Raw genomic sequence first — 24,185 nt, 5'->3', positions numbered from 1 at the left:
CTTTTTTTAACATTTCAAAAATACTTGTACGTTTCTTCACTATTTTAAACTATAAACCACATTTTTCGGTTTGATTTAAGGCAATTTTTTTTTGTTCCTGTTTGTACGCTCTATTTATTCTAACAATTTTCCATCCACTTTTGGATTTTCGCTGATAATTTCTAAAAGGTATTCGAAATAATTCTATACACTCGGGATCTTGTAATTATTCAGTACTGCGTCTTTAGTGTGAGTTTTTAACGTTCTCGATAAGGTAAAAGTTAACTCAAATTTGTATGGAGTTGGTACGGCTTCCCTTCGTTTGCCGCTAGGGGCGCTGTACGAACTCCATACAAATTTGAGTTTACTCTGGACTACGAATTAATGCGGACCGATAAAATTCACACACACAGTCCCCAAAGCAGTGAATACATTATTAAACGCAGAACCGTTTCTAAAACTGTCTATAGTAAAGTTTAATGTGATTGATCTTTGTATTTAAGAGCAGTGGCCAACGGACAACGACAAACAGTGAGGACACTTCAGATAATTTGCAGCTCTATTATAGTTAGAACCAAACGAGAATATTTGACAACTCATCACAACGAATCTTGAATTTCATTAAAACAAAATAAATAAACATTATTTTGACGTCAACATCTTACTCAATGCATGCGTCATATGTGGCCAATCGACGTGTGTTAGCATTAGCTCGGCTATTTTGGCCCCAAATGACGTCACACGTAATGACATTGCTTCGAACTTTTCGATAGTCGCGCGACAGATCATAGACAAAAGCGCTCCAATACCCATGTCTTTACGTGAACAGTTTAGTCGTCATATATATTATTATGTTTAATCCCCCCGTAAACAATTAGAATTTCATTAATAAAATCATCTTTGATTACATAAATAGAAAATTAAACCTTTTTTTTTGTGTTCACATTATTAATAATATTAGATGAAATTTTTTAATTATCTCTTATAAGATATTCATTATCTTAACTTAATAGTAAATATAAACAAAATTACATTATTATAAAATGCTATTTCCACCGGCTTCTTTGAACTTCTCTTAGCGATCAGTGTGCTTAGTGCGAGTTTTTTAACGTTCTCGATTGCGTAAAAGTTAACTGAAATTTGTATGGAGTTAGAAAAGCGCCCCTAGCGGCAAACGTACGCAAACTTTCCAACTCCATACAAATTTGAGTTAACTTTTACGCGATCAACAACGTTAAAAAGCTCGCAATAAGCACCTTAAGGCTAAGACCGACGACGCATTGGACAGTGTTACATTTAATTGAACACTCACGCGACATTATCTTAAAAGAGAATTTTAAAATTAAAACAAATTCCCGACACATAAAAACGATAACTTAACTATCATCTAATATTTATATATATATATATCTAATGTTTGTGGTTTTGTTTGTTCGCTTTCGATGCGTTTGACTTTAAATTTGGGACATTACGATGTTTTTTTGTCAAAGTTACAATTGATTTTAATGAAAAAATATATGAATTGATATCTGTTAGATTATGTATCACCTATTTGCTAGCGATGTTTTGTATCGGGCTTCTGTTTGTCTTAGGGTGACAGATGACTCAATCAATTTATTTAATCTGCGGGTAGTGCGGGGGCCGATGCATTGTCTTCTAGTTTTTTTTTAAATTGTATTTCCCCTTGTACAAACCCACGGCCACCTGGTGCCAAACGGATCCTTTAGATAAGTCTGTTCTCCAGACCTTCATATCAGATGGTGTGACTGGTTCGCCGGAGAACGAGGGAGGGTGGGAGCATCTACCCGTGCGGACTTTACTGTCATTAGTAATTAAGCAGATTTTAATTTTGGCAGATTAACATTGGAAAAGCCCTTTTTTCATCAATGGCGGATCCAGGGGGGGGTCATGGGGGTCATGACCACCCCCTGAGCTGGTTCCAGGACTTAGGTGGACCACTAATTGAATATAATGATTTTATTTATATATTTTGTCACCATACAGATTTTATGTAACTACATACCTTCAATATTTAATTAATTTAATATAATATAATAACTTTGTATAATGGCAAACGTTTGGGAACGAACGCATCTAAATTTGACTATGTGACCCCCTCCTGGCGCCAAAGCTGGATCCGCCCTTGTTTTTCATAATACCATCAATGCATGGTACGTTTTCTTTGAATACTTCAGTGTGCTTAGTGCGAGTTTTTAACGTTCTCGATAGCGTAAAAGTTAACTCATATTGGTATGGAATGGGATCGTTTGCGTAAGTTTGCCGCTAGGAGCGCTGTTTCAACTGCATACACAATTAGCTTAACTCTTACGCTATCGAGAACGTTAAGAAACTCGCACTAAGCACACAGGACAGGAGAGGAGTTGGCGTCACTAGCCACGCTGCTGCCCCTCGCCCCGAGACATGAGGTTCAATTTCCACTTGTATAAAGGTTATTTCGTCCTTCGAACCCGACATCTGCTTTACGGCAGAGACAGATAAGTCTCCGAGCGTCGACACAAAACTTGCGTCTGAAAAACTACGTAATCTTAGACACTTCATTGAGACCGGCTACGCTAGTTTAAATACTAATGTTCTCGGCTTTACTGGTGGTAGGACCTCTTGTGAGTCCGCACGGGTAGGTACCACCACACTTCCTATTTCTGCCGTGAAGCAGTAATGCGTTGCGGTTTGAAGGGCGGGGCAGCCATTGTAACTATACTGAGACCTTAGAACTCATATCACTCATATATGCAATAACAAAAAAAAGTTGTCTCCGTGACCAGTTTTAAGAGATATTTCTTTAGTTCCGTGAGAGTTCGTGGGCTCGGGCGCGGCTGTCGGTCTCTGGACCGCATCGGCTCAGCTGGCCACATGCGACGTAAGCTCCCAGACAGCACCGACCCCCGTGTTCAGACTACCCTCACAGCGAGTTGAGGGCGGCTACTCCCAGCGACTCTTCTTGCCGCTCTTCCGGACCCTCTCGGGCTTGTCGTCGGGCGGCGGCGCGGGTTCGTTGACCCCGGGCTGGACCCGCGTCTGCTCCCACGAGTGATCTGACGACGCTGTGAACTGAAATATCGGATGTTCCAACGAGTCGTGTACTTTACTGTCTTACAACGTCTCACAACTTGAGGCGTTTTTAAAAAAAAAAAAAAAGCGGTTTTATGACCTGGTAACTAAGACCTTTAAGTCAAGTCTTATTTTAATTTATATTCTTATTTTTATGAAAAATGATAATATGGAATGGAGTGAAATGAAATGAAGATGATTAATTTGAGACATTAATTAACTGGAATGAAATTATCTTAGTAAAATGGTGGTCATTTACTAAGATTTTTTCAGTGGACTTTTTGGAGGATCCCGAGAAGTTACGTCCAGCGGCTTTGTTTCATTTTCTCACATTTGTGTACTTTCACAGATATTAAACAGTTAATAAACCACCGTTATTAGACATTTATACCTGAAGAAACACTAAATAGACAAAATAACACAAAACACACCACTTCACTCTTCGCGTTCCCGCCAAAAAGTCCTTGAGGCATGAGATTAAAGTCTCGATTTCACCGTATGAGGAGTGTTCTCGCAGCGGGTAGTAGCAGGTAGGTAACCACTAGACGTGTGGACATACTACCAATTGTTATACGCATTATATTTTTTAACAATTCCAAATATTTTAAGCGTATATACTCTTTTCATTTATAGTATTTAAGAATTTGTTAAATAATTAAGATTTTAGTAATCGTCAGCGTGAAGGTGAGTTAGGGTTGTGTTGTCGCACCTGGTTGTACTGTGAGCGGAAGGCCTGCTTGAGGGAGGCGAGGCGGTCGGTGGCGGGCCCGTGCGGCTCGCAGGGCGCGGGGGGCGCGGGGGGCAGCCCCGGCCGCTCCTTGTACCTGCGCACGACACATACTCAATGACCACACGTGGAGGGGGGGGGCATGAACTCCTAATAAACTTTCCATAAAATGTATATTTGTATAAATACTGTCGAAATAGATTCCAAAACACCCTGTATAGTGTACAATTTAATTGGTAACTATCTATATTTTTCGCCTTGATATACCCTTTGTGGGACACCCTGTATATCCCTTTTGGGCATCTCAATTCAGAGCTCTGTTTAACACATCGACTGTCATGTAGGTCACCGGTGCCCTACGCGGCGCACTGAAGTAATTATCTCGATTTCTGTTATTAAACGCCTAGATTGCCTTCTTTTGTTTGTTAACGTATGTTTTAGTCTTTTAGGTCTCTTGAAAAAGATTCATTCTCATTATCTTTGCATTCGTTTTTCCCAGAGTCTACTAGATGCTCCGACTCCTTAATGATAAGTCGAAGAGAGAAATCGAAACAATTACTTTAGTGCCTACATGGCAGTGAACGTGTTAAGCTCACCTTATTAGCTTATGAATATTTAAAAACATCTAATATTTAAAACAATTATAATCTAATATTAAAAAAAAAGACGTGACCGCTGAGTTTCTTGCCAGTTCTTCTCAGCACGGAGGCTAGTTTTTGTGAATTGACGGTAGTTCTTTTTGACAAATTCAACAAGTGTACTTACATTTATATTGAAAAAAAATATTTTTTTGTTGATTTTATTTGATTTACCCCAAGCCGCAGCCGCCGATGTTAAGATTCTTTCCTTTTCCTTTCTTGAAGCGCGACTTCCTAAACCAGGCCGACTGCATCGCCAACTGCAGAAGCTCGTCGGGCACCACCTGCGACGCGAGATGCACCTCGATCGATCGCTCTTGTCTAATCCCATCCAAATAGGGACAGACAAGATGTTATGAAATTAGTATACAGAATTTTTTTATTGCCCTTGTAGGCAGACGAGCACACGGCCCACTTGATGGTGAGCGGTTATCGTCGCTCATGGACTTCAGCAATGCCAAGGGCAGAGCCAAGCCGCTGCCTACTGCTTAATAGTCTCCACAAGCCTCGTTTGAAGAAGGACATGTCATAGCGCTCGGGAAACACCGTGGAGGGGAGCTCATTCCATAGCCGGATGGTACGTGGTAAAAAATACCTTTGATTTGATATGTTAAAAAACTCGCACTAAGCACACTGGATTGGGTTATAGCGTGAACAGTAGTCGGGTGACGTCACAGCACCGACAGACTGGGTAGAGGTACTGGCCTGTTGCGCGGCCTCCAGGTTCCTCAGCAGGTGCCCCGCGAAGTCCCGGTCGTGCTGGCGCAGCAGCAGCGAGTGCGCGTCGCCCGGCACGCCGGCGCGGCCCGTGCGGCCCACGCGGTGCGTGTGCGTGTCGATGTCGCGCGCCACCGTGTAGTTCAGCACGGTGCGCACGTGCGGGATGTCCAGGCCGCGGGCTGCGGGCGGGGGGTACCGATGTAGCCTTGCTCGATATTTATTAACAGTAACATTTTTATTTTATTTTTTACTAGCCCGCGACTCCCTCCGCGTGGAATAGTCACTTTGGCATAACGCTAAATTTTACCCCCCACTTCATTTACGTAGAAAGTGAAAATATTTTTGAATTATAGAATGTTAAGGAGCTATTTGCTTAAATAGCTCCTATAGGGGCTTCCCTATTTTGAAACATTCTTTATTGGTGCTCCACTTGTATTGGCCTTACCGCTTTGTTTACATATTAGCCTTCCTCAATAAATGGGTTATCTAACACTGAAAGAATTTTTCAAATCGGACCAGTAGTTCCTGAGATTAGCACGTTCATACAAACTTTTCAGCTTTATAATATTAATATAGATTGCATGGATAGTTAGACCTGGTATTAAGTGGTTACTGGAGCCCATAAATATCTACAACCTTAATGCCGCCACCTACCTTGAGATATGAGTTCTAAGGTCTCAGTATAGTTACAATGGCTAGCCCGCCCTTCAAACCAAAACGCATTACTGCTTCACAGCAAAAATAGACAGGGCGGTGATACCTACCCGCGCGAACTCACAAGAAGTCCTACCACCAGTAATACAATACGTTTAAGTATAATGTAGCGTACCGGCAACGTCGGTGGCTACTAGTATGTTAGTCTCCTGCCTCTTGAAGGCCGTGATGACTCTGTTCCTGTCCGCCTGCTCCATGTCCCCGTGCAGCAGCAGCGCGTCGTACTGCTGCACGCCGAGGTTGGCGGCCGTCTGCTCCGCCTCCAGCTGCCGTGTTCAGAAACTGTGTTTTTACTACCTAGTATCTTTTTGAAACGAAGTTCCTTATGGGGCGATGCGGACGAGTACCGTAACCGGGAAAAAACGTCCATAACGTAAGATTTTTATTAGTAATGCACACAGTGTACGACTTAACTTTGTAATAATCGGATCGGGAGGATCCGTAATGACGTGTTTAGGGTAACATCCGACTGTTTACCATTCGGTCCACAAGACAGGGTAGTATGTAGATAGGGTGGTATGTACCTAGTATCGATATTATATCTAGTATTATGAACGATCTACTAGGTACAACAGAGCCAGCCTTACTCTTGTTTCTAGTCACAAAAACTAGGGATATCTAAAGGGGAGGAGACACTTTTTGCTTAGCTCGTTTCCAAAGAGAAAGTAAAGTCTTATCAGAAGTAATTAAATAACAAGTAATAATTTAAATTATTACACAGTTATTACTACTAATACTAGTAACTATTGCCATTGTACAGACGCGCATATGGTGCTCATCGTCGCTCAAGGACGTCGGCAGAGCTAAGCTGCTGCCTACCTGCTGAACTCTCCTCAAGCCTCGTCTGAAGACGCTGATGGTGAATGTTTCTGTCCTCTTAGTGGAATAGCGAAGAGTGCTCACGGTAAATTATTAGTTTAATTAAAGATATTAATGTGAGGCGCTCGGTTCTTACCTTTTTCGTAACGAATATGAGCACGCTTCCCGCCGACAGGAACTCAACTAAGTTACTGAGCAGCCATGACCACTTCTCTTCTGGTTTGTTGAATATTCTGTAACAGAAGACGTTTCGGTTAGTATAATAGGTATTTAATGATCGGCACTATACATTGCAGTGTGAAATTATAGTGTTTTAAAACTATTAGTGAACCCCACGGCGCTCCGTTACCAGTCCAACACGTCACCGCAGCTCTGCTGACGGATACCCCGGCCGGAGGACACCTCGTGTCGCGGACGCTGTGTGATGGACCAAGTAACTGCGAATGCCGCTGTATATTTATTTTGTGCGACAGGTAAGGTGTCTGTTGGCTACGGAGCCTGAAAATGGAACCTATCCATATTGTGATTGCACACATACAGATCACTCAGTTCCGAGACACCAGCGGCACTGCCCGAGAGGATCTTACGTGGTGCTGTGAGTGCGCCGTCTCCCCCGCGGCGCCGTGCTGCTAGTGCGGGCACACTGAGCGTGACGTACCGGACGTGCTGCGTGACGAGGTGCGCCGTCTCCCCCGGGGCGCCGTGCTGCTAGTGCGGGCACACTGAGCGTGACGTACCGGACGTGCTGCGTGACGAGGTGCGCCGTCTCCCCCGGGGCGCCGTGCTGCTAGTGCGGGCACACTGAGCGTGACGTACCGGACGTGCTGCGTGACGAGGTGCGCCGTCTCCCCCGGGGCGCCGTGCTGCTAGTGCGGGCACACTGAGCGTGACGTACCGGACGTGCTGCGTGACGAGGTGCGCCGTCTCCCCCGCGGCGCCGTGCTGCTAGTGCGGGCACACTGAGCGTGACGTACCGGACGTGCTGCGTGACGAGGTGCGCCGTCTCCCCCGGGGCGCCGTGCTGCTAGTGCGGGCACACTGAGCGTGACGTACCGGACGTGCTGCGTGACGAGGTGCGCCGTCTCCCCCGGGGCGCCGTGCTGCTAGTGCGGGCACACTGAGCGTGACGTACCGGACGTGCTGCGTGACGAGGTGCGCCGTCTCCCCCGGGGCGCCGTGCTGCTAGTGCGGGCACACTGAGCGTGACGTACCGGACGTGCTGCGTGACGAGGTGCGCCGTCTCCCCCGGGGCGCCGTGCTGCTAGTGCGGGCACACTGAGCGTGACGTACCGGACGTGCTGCGTGACGAGGTGCGCCGTCTCCCCCGGGGCGCCGTGCTGCTAGTGCGGGCACACTGAGCGTGACGTACCGGACGTGCTGCGTGACGAGGTGCGCCGTCTCCCCCGGGGCGCCGTGCTGCTAGTGCGGGCACACTGAGCGTGACGTACCGGACGTGCTGCGTGACGAGGTGCGCCGTCTCCCCCGCGGCGCCGTGCTGCTAGTGCGGGCACACTGAGCGTGACGTACCGGACGTGCTGCGTGACGAGGTGCGCCGTCTCCCCCGGGGCGCCGTGCTGCTAGTGCGGGCACACTGAGCGTGACGTACCGGACGTGCTGCGTGACGAGGTGCGCCGTCTCCCCCGGGGCGCCGTGCTGCTAGTGCGGGCACACTGAGCGTGACGTACCGGACGTGCTGCGTGACGAGGTGCGCCGTCTCCCCGCGGCGCCGTGCTGCTAGTGCGGGCACACTGAGCGTGACGTACCGGACGTGCTGCGTGACGAGGTGCGCCGGCTCCCCCGCGGCGCCGTGCTGCTAGTGCGGGCACACTGAGCGTGACGTACCGGACGTGCTGCGTGACGAGGTGCGCCGGCTCCCCCGCGGCGCCGTGCTGCTAGTGCGGGCACACTGAGCGTGACGTACCGGACGTGCTGCGTGACGAGGTGCGCCGGCTCCCCCGCGGCGCCGTGCTGCTAGTGCGGGCACACTGAGCGTGACGTACCGGACGTGCTGCGTGACGAGGTGCGCCGTCTCCCCCGGGGCGCCGTGCTGCTAGTGCGGGCACACTGAGCGTGACGTACCGGACGTGCTGCGTGACGAGGTGCGCCGTCTCCCCGGGGCGCCGTGCTGCTAGTGCGGGCACACTGAGCGTGACGTACCGGACGTGCTGCGTGACGAGGTGCGCCGTCTCCCCCGGGGCGCCGTGCTGCTAGTGCGGGCACACTGAGCGTGACGTACCGGACGTGCTGCGTGACGAGGTGCGCCGTCTCCCCCGGGGCGCCGTGCTGCTAGTGCGGGCACACTGAGCGTGACGTACCGGACGTGCTGCGTGACGAGGTGCGCCGTCTCCCCCGGGCGCCGTGCTGCTAGTGCGGGCACACTGAGCGTGACGTACCGGACGTGCTGCGTGACGAGGTGCGCCGTCTCCCCCGCGGCGCCGTGCTGCTAGTGCGGGCACACTGAGCGTGACGTACCGGACGTGCTGCGTGACGAGGTGCGCCGTCTCCCCCGGGGCGCCGTGCTGCTAGTGCGGGCACACTGAGCGTGACGTACCGGACGTGCTGCGTGACGAGGTGCGCCGTCTCCCCCGGGGCGCCGTGCTGCTAGTGCGGGCACACTGAGCGTGACGTACCGGACGTGCTGCGTGACGAGGTGCGCCGTCTCCCCCGCGGCGCCGTGCTGCTAGTGCGGGCACACTGAGCGTGACGTACCGGACGTGCTGCGTGACGAGGTGCGCCGGCTCCCCCGCGGCGCCGTGCTGCTAGTGCGGGCACACTGAGCGTGACGTACCGGACGTGCTGCGTGACGAGGTGCGCCGGCTCCCCCGCGGCGCCGTGCTGCTAGTGCGGGCACACTGAGCGTGACGTACCGGACGTGCTGCGTGACGAGGTGCGCCGGCTCCCCGCGGCGCCGTGCTGCTAGTGCGGGCACACTGAGCGTGACGTACCGGACGTGCTGCGTGACGAGGTGCGCCGTCTCCCCCGGGGCGCCGTGCTGCTAGTGCGGGCACACTGAGCGTGACGTACCGGACGTGCTGCGTGACGAGGTGCGCCGTCTCCCCCGGGGCGCCGTGCTGCTAGTGCGGGCACACTGAGCGTGACGTACCGGACGTGCTGCGTGACGAGGTGCGCCGTCTCCCCCGGGGCGCCGTGCTGCTAGTGCGGGCACACTGAGCGTGACGTACCGGACGTGCTGCGTGACGAGGTGCGCCGTCTCCCCCGGGGCGCCGTGCTGCTAGTGCGGGCACACTGAGCGTGACGTACCGTGCTGCGTGACGAGGTGCGCCGTCTCCCCCGCGGCGCCGTGCTGCTAGTGCGGGCACACTGAGCGTGACGTACCGGACGTGCTGCGTGACGAGGTGCGCCGTCTCCCCCGGGGCGCCGTGCTGCTAGTGCGGGCACACTGAGCGTGACGTACCGGACGTGCTGCGTGACGAGGTGCGCCGTCTCCCCCGGGCGCCGTGCTGCTAGTGCGGGCACACTGAGCGTGACGTACCGGACGTGCTGCGTGACGAGGTGCGCCGTCTCCCCGCGGCGCCGTGCTGCTAGTGCGGGCACACTGAGCGTGACGTACCGGACGTGCTGCGTGACGAGGTGCGCCGGCTCCCCCGCGGCGCCGTGCTGCTAGTGCGGGCACACTGAGCGTGACGTACCGGACGTGCTGCGTGACGAGGTGCGCCGGCTCCCCCGCGGCGCCGTGCTGCTAGTGCGGGCACACTGAGCGTGACGTACCGGACGTGCTGCGTGACGAGGTGCGCCGGCTCCCCCGCGGCGCCGTGCTGCTAGTGCGGGCACACTGAGCGTGACGTACCGGACGTGCTGCGTGACGAGGTGCGCCGGCTCCCCCGCGGCGCCGTGCTGCTAGTGCGGGCACACTGAGCGTGACGTACCGGACGTGCTGCGTGACGAGGTGCGCCGGCTCCCCCGCGGCGCCGTGCTGCTAGTGCGGGCACACTGAGCGTGACGTACCGGACGTGCTGCGTGACGAGGTGCGCCGTCTCCCCCGCGGCGCCGTGCTGCTAGTGCGGGCACACTGAGCGTGACGTACCGGACGTGCTGCGTGACGAGGTGCGCCGGCTCCCCCGCGGCGCCGTGCTGCTAGTGCGGGCACACTGAGCGTGACGTACCGGACGTGCTGCGTGACGAGGTGCGCCGGCTCCCCCGCGGCGCCGTGCTGCTAGTGCGGGCACACTGAGCGTGACGTACCGGACGTGCTGCGTGACGAGGTGCGCCGGCTCCCCCGCGGCGCCGTGCTGCTAGTGCGGGCACACTGAGCGTGACGTACCGGACGTGCTGCGTGACGAGGTGCGCCGGCTCCCCCGCGGCGCCGTGCTGCTAGTGCGGGCACACTGAGCGTGACGTACCGGACGTGCTGCGTGACGAGGTGCGCCGGCTCCCCCGCGGCGCCGTGCTGCTAGTGCGGGCACACTGAGCGTGACGTACCGGACGTGCTGCGTGACGAGGTGCGCCGGCTCCCCCGCGGCGCCGTGCTGCTAGTGCGGGCACACTGAGCGTGACGTACCGGACGTGCTGCGTGACGAGGTGCGCCGTCTCCCCCGCGGCGCCGTGCTGCTAGTGCGGGCACACTGAGCGTGACGTACCGGACGTGCTGCGTGACGAGGTGCGCCGGCTCCCCCGCGGCGCCGTGCTGCTAGTGCGGGCACACTGAGCGTGACGTACCGGACGTGCTGCGTGACGAGGTGCGCCGGCTCCCCCGCGGCGCCGTGCTGCTAGTGCGGGCACACTGAGCGTGACGTACCGGACGTGCTGCGTGACGAGGTGCGCCGGCTCCCCCGCGGCGCCGTGCTGCTAGTGCGGGCACACTGAGCGTGACGTACCGGACGTGCTGCGTGACGAGGTGCGCCGGCTCCCCCGCGGCGCCGTGCTGCTAGTGCGCACACTGAGCGTGACGTACCGGACGTGCTGCGTGACGAGGTGCGCCGGCTCCCCCGCGGCGCCGTGCTGCACGCGGACGGGGTCGTGCAGCGCGTCCCGTGCCAGTCGCTCCACGCGGCGCGGGAAGGTCGCGGAGAACAGCAGCGCCTGTCGCTCCGGCCGCACGTGGTTGCAGATCGAACGGACTTGTGGCTCTAGCATATCACAATTAAAAACATCATTCGAATTATTTGACCATTAAAATTTGATAATCTTATTGTTCTATTATTTTAAACTACTTTATTTCAAGTACTACATTGAAGTGAAGTGAAGTGAAGCAGCGTGCCAAAATATGACCTTCATTTCAATAACTAGGAACTACAGATGCCTAATCTAAAAAAATTAATATGTTTTACTGTTTGTGGTGTGGTATATTTAGGATGAGCAGGATTCGAGCTTGAATCCTGCTCACCCTTTGCCAGTAGAATATCATTTTTTTATGTATTATACAAAATTAATCCACATTTGTTATAATTAACTAATTTATCTATGAATTAATTACATTTAACCATAATAAGTGTTATCACAAATTATTAGTGACTCACCGAATCCCATATCAAACATTCTGTCAGCCTCGTCGAGCACTAGATAAGTCACCCTTTGTAGATTTGTAGCTTTACACTTGACCAAGTCTATAACGCGTCCCGGTGTGCCTACTATTATTTCTGCACCACCACCTGGAATATCAAGCATTTGATTTACATCATTGTCTATAAAATGGTAAGAATCAGATAATAACTTTTTACTGGTAGTAGGACCTCTTGTGAGACCGCGCGGGTAGATACCACCACCCTGCCTATTTCTGCTGTGAAGCAGTAATGCGTTTCGGTTTGAAGGGTAGAGCAGCCGTTGTAACTGTACCTGAGACCTTAGAACTTATGTCTCAAGGTGGGTGGCGCATTTACGTTGCAGATGTCTATGGGCTCCAGTAAACATTTAACACCAGGTGGGCTGTGAGCTCGTACACCCATTAAGCAATAACAAAAAAATTTTAAATTAAATGTTAGTAACATCACTGCAAATGAACAATTAAGTAAATGCTAGCGTCAGAAAACTGGAGCCTAGATAGTCAGTCTATTGTATAAAATCCTAAACCTATGTACAAGACAACTTTGGGCAAAGGAATACTGTAGAAATAGTTGACAGATTATTTTGTTATGGTGTACGGTGACGTCATTGTGCAAAATAATGATTCTCACGCTTTAGCATATATTTAGAATGCTTATCACTTCTATATTTCTGAACAGCTTAAAATTCTTTCTTTGTATAATAACATAAAAAATACATCAGCCAACCATCTACTGGTGGTAGGACTCTTGTGAGTCTTGACGGGTAGGTACCACCGCCTTGCCTATTTCTGCCGTAAAGCAGTAATACGTTTCGGTTTGAAGGGCAGGGCAGCCGTTGTAACTATACTGAGACCTTAGAACTTATATCTCAAGGTGGGTGGCGCATTTACGTTGTAGATGTCTATGGGCTCCAGTAACCACTTAACATCAGGTGGGCTGTAAGCTCATCCACCTATCTAAGCAATAAATAAAAAACACTCCCAACAGCAATAGTTCAATAGTACATTAAGAATTAAATAACAGGCGACTCCACTTCTGTTTGGCTAAAATATAATGTTTGGATACAACACAGGACTAGATTATTTCGTGACGATCTCGGCTGCTGCCACCTGAGATTATTTTTATTTAAATCAACCTTTGGAATAATGACCTTCCAACGCTTTAACTTGTTCCCATTTCGATCCACCACCGTAGCAGCACACACACCTTATGTTGTACACTTTACCGAATTTCTTCGCTTCCATGTAAATCTGAAATAGAAACATCAAAGAATAAAAGCAACAACATTAAAGCAATCTCGTAGACATAGCTCGCAGCAACCTAAAGTTTATATGAGTGTGTTACTATTTATAATATTTACAAAATTCAAGCAAAAAATAAATACAAAAATTTTTCCCTAAAACAATAAGTTATCTCATTAGTAATTCTAAACACAATGATATAATATTTACTAACAGTGTAAATAATTATAGTTTTTTGTACTGCACACAATGTATCTATCACGTACAGATGACACGTCAGGTCAGCACTACGCTATTACAAAATCTGAACTATTGATGCATCGCACATGAAGTGCTATAACATATATAATATACGGTGCTATAAAATACATATAAACTTATACAATTTTGATTAACACTGAACTGAGTATGAGAAAATACGTTTTTTAGTTATTAGTTATAGTAAGTGGAGAGAGATGTTTGCTTTTACTGATGAAGTTTGTAGTTTAAATATTATCATTTTATTTCTATAGCCTAGCAGAACTATATAAGAAGTATATTAGTAAGATGTTTAATTTTTCAACATTTCTCCTGAAAAATTACATAATTTGCATAAGTGACGTTACCACACCGTATGTGCGATATATATAATCATATGTTTAGCTTTCGTTAATTACATTTTCTGTTTATGTTCGGCCACTACAGCATCGAGAGTGCTATCCTTTGAATTTAAATGTATCTTATCTATACCTGTTGAGCTAATTCTCTGGTGGGAGCAAGGATGAGTCCTATTGGTCCATCGCCGGGCGCCAATTCCTTCTGATCCATGATGTGAACCAGTAGCGGCCACAGAAACGCGCACGTCTTGCCTGAGCCGGTTCTGGCAATACCTAGAAATTATAAAGCTAAAGTTGAAGACTTATCTTGTTGGCAAATTGTTTAATGACAAAGAATAGCCGTTGCTATAACAACCGGTTTGTTTTCATTCTATTATAGAGTATACACTATAGTTCACTGAAACCATAATTTAAAGTGCATTTAATTATTTATTTAATTAATTATTTTAGCAACTAAGGCAAATTTCACTATTCACTTCGCTTTCTTGAGATGACCCGTCCGTCGCTTCACTTTGAATAACTTTATGTCGTCAATGACACGCCGTAATAATTCGTTTCGATTTTAAAAGCCCTTTTAAAGAGATAACTAATGTCGATGCTTGTTCCTACATGGTATGGTATAGTATGGTTTTATAGACAAAATACATCAGAAGTGTGTGGATACAACATTACCTAATTGCCAAAAAATTAATAATAGTTTAAAAAAACTAAAAACATACGCTTTTATAGAGAATCCAACTAATAAATAGAAAATAAATTTTAATAAATTTGAATTAAAAATAGTGTAAGAAAAAATGATTTTATTGTAAAAAAAAGGAAAACAAAAAATGGCTAATCCTGATTATCCTAGTAAGGATAACGGATCAAACTGTTTAAAATATTGAATTGTCATCGGACCTTAATAAGTATGCCAAATTCCGAGCTAATCTGACGTTTTGAAGGGGATCAAAATCATGTTCAAAGATTCCATTACATCTCTGAAGCTGATAAAAGCGTATTAATTACTACTTATTGGCTCGTACCCAATACTATTACCTGGATTTAAATATAAAAAAGATCAATACATTTATGCAGTAAATACTTAAAATCCTCATTGAGCAGTGTCGATGCGTACCAATAATGTCTCGTCCAGACAAGGCGGCGGGCACGCCAGCGGCCTGCACGGGCGTGGGCTGCGTGTACTCCGAGCGGCGGATGGCGCGCATCAGCTGCTCGTCGAACCCGAGGTGAGCGAAGCTGCTCACGGGCCGAGGGGGGTCCGGACCCGTTATCTGATGAACCAAACAACATGCTTTAAAGGAGTATTTGTGTCATCGGACCATACAGTGACAATACTCTGGCTGGCTATTCACCTAACTAGTCCTAGCTAATGCTTTCCTGTTGCACATCCATGGTATATTATCTGCCCAATTTATCTCTTCCCAAATTAATCCTACCACCAGCCTCCTTGTACCTCTAACTTTACTAGTGATTGGCCATTTAGTAAAACTGCTCAAGTTATAATAAATTAATAAAAATACATGACTTAAAATACTAATTTACAAAATATTTTTATTATTAACCAGTGAAACCCAGCATTATACCACTTTTCTGTGATTATAATTTATAAAATAGATCTATTGAGAGATTATTGTGCCAATGATGGTATTATAATGATTTTTTGACAAAATCCTTTCCTAAAGCAAAGCAAAGCAAACAGCAACAACTGTACGAAGTTACAAGGCAACGGGATATGTCTACGTAAGTTCTGATGCACACATTGTTATTCTTTTTTTTTTATTGCTTAAATGGGCGAACGAGTTCATAGACATCTACAACGAGAGATTTGAGTTCTAAGGTCTCAGGATAGTTACAACAGCTGCCCCACCCTTCCAAACCAAAACGCATTACTACTTCAGAGCAAAAATATGCGGAGTGGCGGTACCTACCCGTGCAGACTCACAAGAGGTGAATTTATAAACATTAGTAAAATGTCAATATTAAACATACCTTCACACCTAAATTCTTTTTTAATTCCTCAACTTGTTGATGTGTGAGCTTTTCAATATCTTCATGAGGAGTGTAGAAGTTCTTTTCAAATGGTTCATAGTCTATCTCAGAGTGGTCTATAGGAGGTAAGGGATCGATGAACTTTTTCTTCGCTGGAGCTAAAGGATTGCCATCTTCATCATATTCTATTTCTACATCAGATGTGTCATCTGCATTATTCAGAGGATTTTCTTCCATATACCTAAAAGTTTAATGTAAAAATACAAATAATTACATCAGTTGAGCTTTGCATTGTATATCATTAAGATTCCACCACACCTCAAGGGTGTCGATTTTCTACAGATCCACATAACCAGTAGAACAAATATTTACAAACAGATCACATCAAGCAATTTGAAGATTTTATAAGATCTACATAAGCTTTTTTACAGGTTTATTCCATAAATTACAGCTATAAAAGGACGTAATTACAGCTAAATTAACAAAAAACAATGAACGTAAAATTACAAGTAACTTACTTATAATAACTCTCTTCATCATCCATATCATCAATATCACCCCTAGTTCCTCTCACACTGTCTTTTCCGCTGGCTGCATTCTCCTTACTGGTGACCAAATCCCGAGCTGCCTGTTGTTCCAACCCAGCCATGTAGGCATCTAGAGGATCTTCATCATCATCATCAGCCTGCAATTTTGTAAAAAAAATAGAATTCAATAAGCTATATCTGCATACAACAGTTGACAGGCATTTTAATCAGAGAATCTTAAGTCATGATATTTGTTAATGATGAGAAGATTTTTCTATGAGTGGTACAATTCGCTGAGCTGTTTTTGCTGCAATGTAATCCTGTATTATGTATTCTAATGGTAGGATAACAATTGCAATTTTTTGGTTCCCATTAAAATAGGCTGCTGATTGATCATGTATTTTTCAGCTCATTAATTTCGAAGTGAATATTGTCAAGGATAAAAAAAACAAATCAAAGTCGTATTAAGTAGCTGAAACGACTAGATGATCATAGCCAACTGATGTTACTGATGCTGAAAAACACGATACTAAGAACATTACAATTTAAATAAAAAAATTTAAAAAAAATTGGCAGAATTAAATTTTGAAGATAAAATATCCAATTCTAGAGTTCAAGAACTATTGAACCCATGAGTCTCGGTCACTATCCACATGTATCTGTTTACATATTTATAAAATATCATCATATGCAGGACAGATTCTTGCTGTCATCTACATACTTACCCTAGAACTGCTTGCTGCATTAGTAGGGCTTCCTGGTGCAGGTATATAAGCCAACGCTGGTGTTGGAGGTTCATCATCATCATCAAAATACCTACGAAACAGAGTCATGGTATCATTTTCGAGCAAAACATAAATGTGTTTGTAAAATTTGTGAGAAAGACAAAGATATTAATCTAGAAATTCTACTTTATTCTAACAAATTAAAGCTTTGCTCTTACTCATCCTCTGTTTTGGCGCGTTTCTTCCCAAGAGTACCCCATGTGCCGGTAACTGCATTTTGTGTAATAGCACTCATTGTAGAATATCCTTGTTTTGAAAGACCACTGGAAGGCGGTGGGACAGCATGCATAGACGTCGTTGGAGGCGGCACAGCATGGAGAGACACATTCGAAGGGTTTCGCTTCGGCATCGAGAAGCCGGCAAACCCCATTCCTCTACCACCACCGCCCGGATAACTCATTGCGATATTTATTTAATCACAAAATAAAAATTTCTAGTGTTCAAGCCAATTTATAAGGTTATGTGTCTCCTGTATATCATAAATATTGTTTCCTTCAATTTAGAGGTAAACATGAACCCATTGTCAATTATAATGCATGACAATTTCAAAGTAGGTACGTACCTACTACGTATCAAATAATAATTAATTAAATTATTGGCAAGCAACTGTATACTATGTATAAATTGAGAAATATCAATTTTTTTTAGTCTTGCCAAAGAGTATCAAACGCGAAGAATTATTAGTCCTAAATAGTCTAGGAATATTAAGTGTATAATCTATGGTCTAGGACATCTAGGTAGTAGTAGTTTTAGTTTTCTAATTGGAAAGGCAAAGGTATCATACCATGCACCTTAAATTTTTTTAAATGAAAAATGATTTTGTGAAATGAAGTTAATTAACATGAAACATGGCATGAAATGAAATGAGATGAAATTGTTGGACGGTTAAATTTGACGGGATTGGGTTCTGTAGGAGATGAGGGGCTATTTAAAAACACACTTCTTCATTCTAAATATATTACAGATAGTTTGAACACTGTTACACCATTATAAAATTATTATCTTTATATTTTTATAAAACTCTTACATGTTTCTTTGACCGTGTCTAGATGAGAAGTTCTGACTTTTTCTTACGAGAAGACAATCATCTGTTTTTTAAATATTTAAAATAATTCTAATATTCTAAATCTGTAATTATGTGTCAAGTGTTGCCTGCCATTACATTTATATTCAAACTCCATCAGAAATGAAATGAAAAGAATTTTTTACTCAAACTCATTATTTAAAATTTGATTTTGATATTGTGGGCTTAACCTACATTCCACGTACACACACTTAAGTACTCATTACAATATCGTACCGCATCAATCAGCTGGCCGCCCGTTCGTTTGTGCTGTGGACACGCGCACTTTTTTTTTTTTTTTTTTTAATATGGATGGAATGTCGCGTACAGCTCGAAAAAGTACTCCTACGCAGCTGATCGCGGCTAGTCACATCCCCAGTTGGAGCTTATATCAAGACTGAACGCACCTCGCTTTTGCAGAATATTTACCTTGTTTCCGAAGCTTTTGCCTCGCTTTTGATAACGCGCTTTCCTTGTGCTTATCGTAATTGTATTGTCGTGTAAAGTGTCTTCTATGTATAAACTGAATCTCTTCTGTGCTCGTAACCTTTTATTCTTCATTATTATAACAATATAGACTTTGTTGTTTTCTCGTGTGGACTAGTGTTGACTGTAATAAACATTAGTGTGCAAGGTGTCGTAATTGATTTACCACCCAAACACCGACGACGCCTACTCAGGTACTTACTCCATTATAATACACACCACCGACGACCCATACCCATTCGCGTCTTTAATATTTTAATACCCTTCTTCAACAGTTGTCAAAGTGAAGCGATCAGTTAAGATTATTTTAATGTGTATTTTCTAAAGCTTTTAAATATTTATAATATATTAGAAATAGATTGTGCTAGAGTTCGTATTCAATTATTAATTAGAAATATTGGTAGATACAATTTTTTAAATGAAATACGTATTTAATACATGTTCACAAACGACTTTCATGACGACGGAATAATCGTGAATCGTGTATTAAAAATAAAACCTGCAAAAATTGTAATTTGCGTAAGTACTGGTGCCTCTACGGGAAGGTACCACTATCCTGCCTCTTTCTGCGGTGAAATAGTATTGCGTTTCAGTAAGAAACGTGGGAAAACCGTTGTTCTATAAGCCTGAGACTTAAAATTCATTCCTTAAGGTGGGTGGTGCCATTTACATGTACACTAGGTGGCACGTGTCCGCGACATAGTCAGATAGTCTGAGGTCAACGTGAATCCAAATACAAAACTTCAGAGAATATTTTTAAGAATTGTGATAGATTTCCAAAATGATAATTATTGAACATCGCATTCAATTCCATTTTACTTCATCCAATTACATTCCTTTTGTGTAATCAATTCGTACGTTATGTTCCCTACATTACCTTAACCTGTCCAAGAGAACGATTCAATCAACAAAAATATTCTTCTGTGATAGTTTTGAGTGCTTATAGACTTTTTATTGAAGTGAAACTTCTTTAGAATCGTTGTGTGTGATTTCAAACTCGATGAAACGAAATGAAACGAAACGAAAAAATAAGTGTGCCGCGATTGGCTTACTAAAGCGGCTCCGAGCGGCGCCGACAAATCACCAAGCGCTCCACACGGTCTCGCGTCCCCGACTAGTTCAGTGTGTTTTTGATATCTGTGCACGCTGTCGTGACTCTCGGAGCGCCCTGAGATACTTTTATTTCTATTTAGTTTGTTATCAATGGATGTCGCTGCACGTAAATTCAACAATTCCTGAATCGCGGTGACGCGGTCAACACATTTGATGACGTTCTTGTATTTCTCTTCCGAAATCATACTTACCTGGCGTAGGGATGCCGTGGTCGTGCAGGTGGTTTCCCCAGGGTGAGGCTGCTCCATTGCAGGCCGGAGTGGTGGACCCTTGCGATTATTTATATTTTTATAAGTTTCACTTCTAGCGTGTGTGACTTACTTGCACACACATTTTTTTTTTTGGTTAAATAAATTTTTCTTCAGCATTAAACGTATAAATGCGGAGACTTAATAACAGTTTGACTTCTGTGCACAAGTATGAGAAAATGAAACCAAGTCGATGGCATTTCGGGTTCTTCCAAAAGGGCTATTGAGTTTTTAGTGTATTTCCACTTTTTGTGAATTATTGAAGCTCATTTAATTCAATTTTCATACAACAAAGAGAAATTCGGCCATTGTTACAAAATAGTTGTTAGTATAGCATACATTCCCTCTGCGTATTCATTCATAGACGAAACAAAAAGTCATCGCATGTCAAAGAATTTACAAATAATCAAGTAATCTGTGCAAAGAATCAAAACAGCATTCCAAATTTACTAAATTTGTTTTAAATTACTTTCAAAATGTATTTCCAATTGTGTTTCCTGTTATTCACAATTCTTGGTATAAGCAATGTGGAAGCATCTACAGGTTACGACTTTGGTGACTTTTTGGCTACTGTTTTAGGTATCGGTATAGCCGTTGTAGGAATTTTAGCCTGTTTGGGTAATTACGCACGGCAAAGGGCGAGAAACGAGTTTATATAGGTTCATCAAAACTTGTAAGTGAATCTATAATTTTCTAATCTGCACAATTCAAATAATTAATTGACATAGCCTTAATTTGCCTTGATGAACCAGTTTTGTTTTGTAAAACCAGTTGCGCAAATACCCGCTTTAATTAGCAAGTAAAATACTTTAAAAATATGAACGTGTTGTTTTAATATTTTTCAGGCCATCTTGTTTCAGCACACACAAGTCTAGAATAAATGAATATGGAAAAAAATATCTCATTCCATCCCATATACCTGTCATCTATCCAAGAAACTTCCAAACTATATAGAATAAGTTAAAACTACTAATTTACTGTTTCGTTATTATATAAATGTAATGAATATTAACTAATAATACATTTATTACTAAATTATTTTGTTTTTTAATCTTACATATCACTGTCTCAAAAATGATCATCTTTTTCATTAAAGTAATAGTACAGGAAATAGGAACTTCTACGTTTCCCACATTCAGACCTCCACACAACTTAGTAATCCAGAGCGCAAAATTATGAGACAATTTAAATAAATAACTCAAACACATTAATGTTGTAAATATATTGTATAATTAAAAAGAAACATTTCACTCGCACATCCACCACAACACACACATAACAAGAACATGATAATCAAATGTCTCATAAAATCTTGAATTGCAATAAATCATAGAATACTATTCTCTAAAATGTCAATTTCATTTAAAATTTCATTCTTTTTTGACATTTTCTCTTTTTGATCTTTATCAGGGCTCTTAAGAAGCCCTGCTTTTATTTTTTCCTCTAGAAACTCTATTTCTCTAAGCTTTTTTCTGAGATTCTTGAGGCGTTTTGTCGGATCAGACTGAGATATACTTTCAGTCGTTACTGACTGACTAGGTAAGGTTGGTTCTTGTATTTCACATTTGGCAAGTTTTTCTGCAGCTTCTTCAACACCTGTAACTAAAAATTTAGAGTTCATAAAAATCAAAATTCTCTAACCAAATGTTCACTGCAATAATATTGGTTATTTTTAGTGGTGTGTATCATATAATAGTAATATAAAGTAACTATGTTCAAAAATTTAAAATGGCTAAAGGATTAAGAATCTTTAAAAATAATTTATCAACATTTTTGTGAACTTGATAGCTCTTGTCATTTTTTAAATATGTTTTTGGAATCTTGTAAGGTTTACATATTTACTCAAAATTGCCTTAAATGTTCATGTTCACCAGCCGTGTATGCCAGCAAAATAATAATCTATAATATGAATAGGATAGTATGCTTCCTAATATTGCTATCGAGCTTTTGGAGACTGCAACTTAAAATCCCTAATACTAATTATTCCTCAGAAGTTATTCTGTAAGATTTTTATTACCCTGTCTTATTCTTTATTTGTGAAAGCTATTCATGAACATGACAATGTGTTGCTGTTTTGACTAGATTAATTTCTCTTAACTGCGGTTGGACTCCCTGTCAAGTGTCCTTCTATATTCTTTGTCACTTGATGAAGCTGTTAAGCTAAGTGATAAGCAACCCATTTGTATCAAGCAATGCAATGGGGTAGGAATCTGCAGTCAGGTGCCATTTTTTCTAATAAAATAAGTACATAACAAATGTTCATGATTGACTTCCACTGTGAAGGAGTAAAATCGTGTATTAAAAATAAAACCCATAAAATTATAATCTGCATAATTAGTGGTAGTAGGACGTCTCATGAGTACACAGGTAGATAACACCACCCTGCTTATTTTTGTCGTGAAGCAGTAATAGATTTTGTTTTGAAAGGTGGGGCGGGGCAGCCATTGTACTGTAAAAGGTTGATGGTATTTAGGTTGTAGATGTCTATGGGCTCCAGTAACCCTTTAACACCAGGTGGGGCATGATTTTTTCCAACAAAATAAGAAAAAATAGCATATTTATTACTCATTTCATCCTTAATTTTTTGTATTCTAAAAATATTATATGGCAAAGCTCTAGATAGTTTCTATAGCCAGGGTGCTATTACTGAAGGAATTTAGCAAGCGCAGGAATATTTTCTTTTATGTAATTTAAAAGTACTTAGCACGCTAGAGGAAGAGCATCAGCTAGATGGGTGACCAATTTAAGGAGGTGACTGGAGGCCAGATACAGGGAGCGGTACTTATGGCACAGAACCGGACCGAGTGGAGGAGATTGACATACAGTCACGATCCTCAGCATTGAGGGAATGACCAGAAAGGAGAAAAGTACCTTAAATTTTTTCATGAAATATTAATTCGGTAGGGACTCAAAGCTTCATTTATTATATGTGAGCCCTATAGATAAGCAGATGAGCTCAATGACCATTTGATGATGTAATAACATATTACACCAAGTGCCACTTTGCTTCAGGAACAACAAAAAAAGTTTTTTTTTATACCTGTCTTCTTTTTCTTTTTCTTCTTTTCAACAGTTATAATCATTCCAGGTATAGGTTGGATAGTGCTTCGTTGACCTTTCTTCTTTTGTGCTTGAGCTACAATCTCAGGTGTAAGTCCAACCGGAAGTCCATCATTTTGCCTGGCCCTGAACTGTTTTCCTTTGCTTTCATACAACGGTACCTCTTCTTGAGGTACATAACCTTCTTTTATTCTTCTCGGCTTGCGCCAGGTTCCATCAGGTCTTTGAGTTGCAGGAATGAATTTACTCCCTTGAATGTTGAAATTTTTTAAAGTTAATTATAAATTAATTTTGTAAAGTTTTTGTAATTAGTTTTATCTTTGAAAATCAGTAAAGGTTAAGCTTGATTAGAAATATATAATAGATTGTTGATTAACAATAATAGGTAATATATTTGCATGAAAAATTCAAGCATTTAAAGGACAGTTCTTCCTATTTTTATTGTGTGAAACGTTAATCTCTAATGTTTACAAAAAAATCGTATTGTATCAATTAATTCGAATATCTTCAATCACACGAGACGTGGTTAATGTGAAAACTACTAGAGAAAGCGGTGAGGCTTGAAAATTCTTCAATCGTGAATTTTTTTATACACTAACCATCAGCGTCGTGCTCATAAGCCGTTGGTGTTGACATTATAATACATAAGATTTCAATTTGTATTTCAACATTTATAAATCACGGCAACGTATTTTTAAATAATGAGCTATTTTCGTGGTACTTTAAACAGTCAAACCAAGATTCACACAAGAAACTATTTTGACAAATAAAATATTGAACCGCTTCGTTTGACACATAACAGAGGGACCATAGATTGTTACTTTTTATATATATATAGCACTCGGTTTCTTTCTCTGCCATCGTTACTCGTGTCGAGTTTGATGGTTTAATTTTATTATTTCAGAGATAC

General features: G+C 43.9%; 2 protein-coding genes and 1 long non-coding RNA gene across 4 annotated transcripts; 1 reads left to right on the top strand and 2 right to left on the bottom strand.

Moving 5' to 3' along the window:
- Positions 1–2,346: 2,346 nt before the first annotated feature.
- LOC114247269 (ATP-dependent RNA helicase DDX42) lies at positions 2,347–18,034 on the bottom strand. Its single transcript, XM_089729296.1, has 15 exons — positions 17,464–18,034; positions 17,246–17,336; positions 16,512–16,678; positions 15,994–16,234; positions 15,119–15,275; positions 14,138–14,277; positions 13,318–13,417; positions 12,144–12,275; positions 11,579–11,753; positions 6,803–6,899; positions 5,963–6,113; positions 5,119–5,312; positions 4,588–4,697; positions 3,758–3,872; positions 2,347–3,048 (listed from the first exon to the last, which is right to left on the bottom strand). The coding sequence occupies exons 1-15, from the start codon at positions 17,703–17,705 to the stop codon at positions 2,920–2,922; spliced, it is 2,241 nt and encodes a 746-aa protein (XP_089585422.1). The 5' UTR covers positions 17,706–18,034; the 3' UTR covers positions 2,347–2,919.
- A 1,847-nt stretch (positions 18,035–19,881) lies between these two features.
- LOC114247278 (uncharacterized) lies at positions 19,882–21,253 on the top strand. The gene is made up of 2 exons (XR_003624871.2): positions 19,882–20,888; positions 21,061–21,253. It is a non-coding gene; the product is annotated as an uncharacterized LOC114247278 (long non-coding RNA).
- Positions 21,254–21,422: 169 nt separating this feature from the next.
- Pym (partner of Y14 and mago) lies at positions 21,423–24,084 on the bottom strand. 2 transcript variants are annotated; one of them, XM_028180171.2, is made up of 3 exons: positions 23,875–24,084; positions 23,256–23,525; positions 21,423–21,811 (listed from the first exon to the last, which is right to left on the bottom strand). In XM_028180171.2, exons 1-3 carry the CDS (start codon positions 23,909–23,911, stop codon positions 21,543–21,545), a joined length of 576 nt encoding a protein of 191 aa, XP_028035972.2. In that variant the 5' UTR covers positions 23,912–24,084; the 3' UTR covers positions 21,423–21,542. The 2 variants fall into 2 exon arrangements, with proteins under 2 accessions (XP_028035972.2, XP_028035971.2); XM_028180170.2 differs by having other exon boundaries at positions 21,423–21,817; positions 23,875–24,081.
- Positions 24,085–24,185: the final 101 nt, after the last annotated feature.

This window comes from Bombyx mandarina, chromosome 08 (assembly GCF_030267445.1).
Source record: "Bombyx mandarina strain Sakado chromosome 08, ASM3026744v2".
Classification (NCBI taxonomy): Eukaryota; Metazoa; Arthropoda; class Insecta; order Lepidoptera; family Bombycidae; genus Bombyx; species Bombyx mandarina.
This window is presented reverse-complemented; position numbering and strand designations above follow the sequence as displayed.

Excerpts from the sequence above, each read along its gene's own strand:
- LOC114247269 (XM_089729296.1), bottom strand. The coding sequence starts at position 17,705 with ATGAGTTATCCGGGCGGTGGTGGTAGAGGAATGGGGTTTGCCGGCTTC. Across the intron at positions 13,418-14,137 it reads CCAGAGAATTAGCTCAACAG|ATTTACATGGAAGCGAAGAA; the intron begins GTATAGATAAGA and ends TTTCTATTTCAG. Across the intron at positions 6,114-6,802 it reads TCATATTCGTTACGAAAAAG|CTGGAGGCGGAGCAGACGGC; the intron begins GTAAGAACCGAG and ends TGAACACGGCAG.
- Pym (XM_028180170.2), bottom strand. The coding sequence starts at position 23,911 with ATGTCAACACCAACGGCTTATGAGCACGACGCTGATG. Across the intron at positions 23,526-23,874 it reads TTATGAGCACGACGCTGATG|GGAGTAAATTCATTCCTGCA; the intron begins GTTAGTGTATAA and ends TCAACATTCAAG. Across the intron at positions 21,818-23,255 it reads GAAAAAGAAAAAGAAGACAG|TTACAGGTGTTGAAGAAGCT; the intron begins GTATAAAAAAAA and ends CTAAATTTTTAG.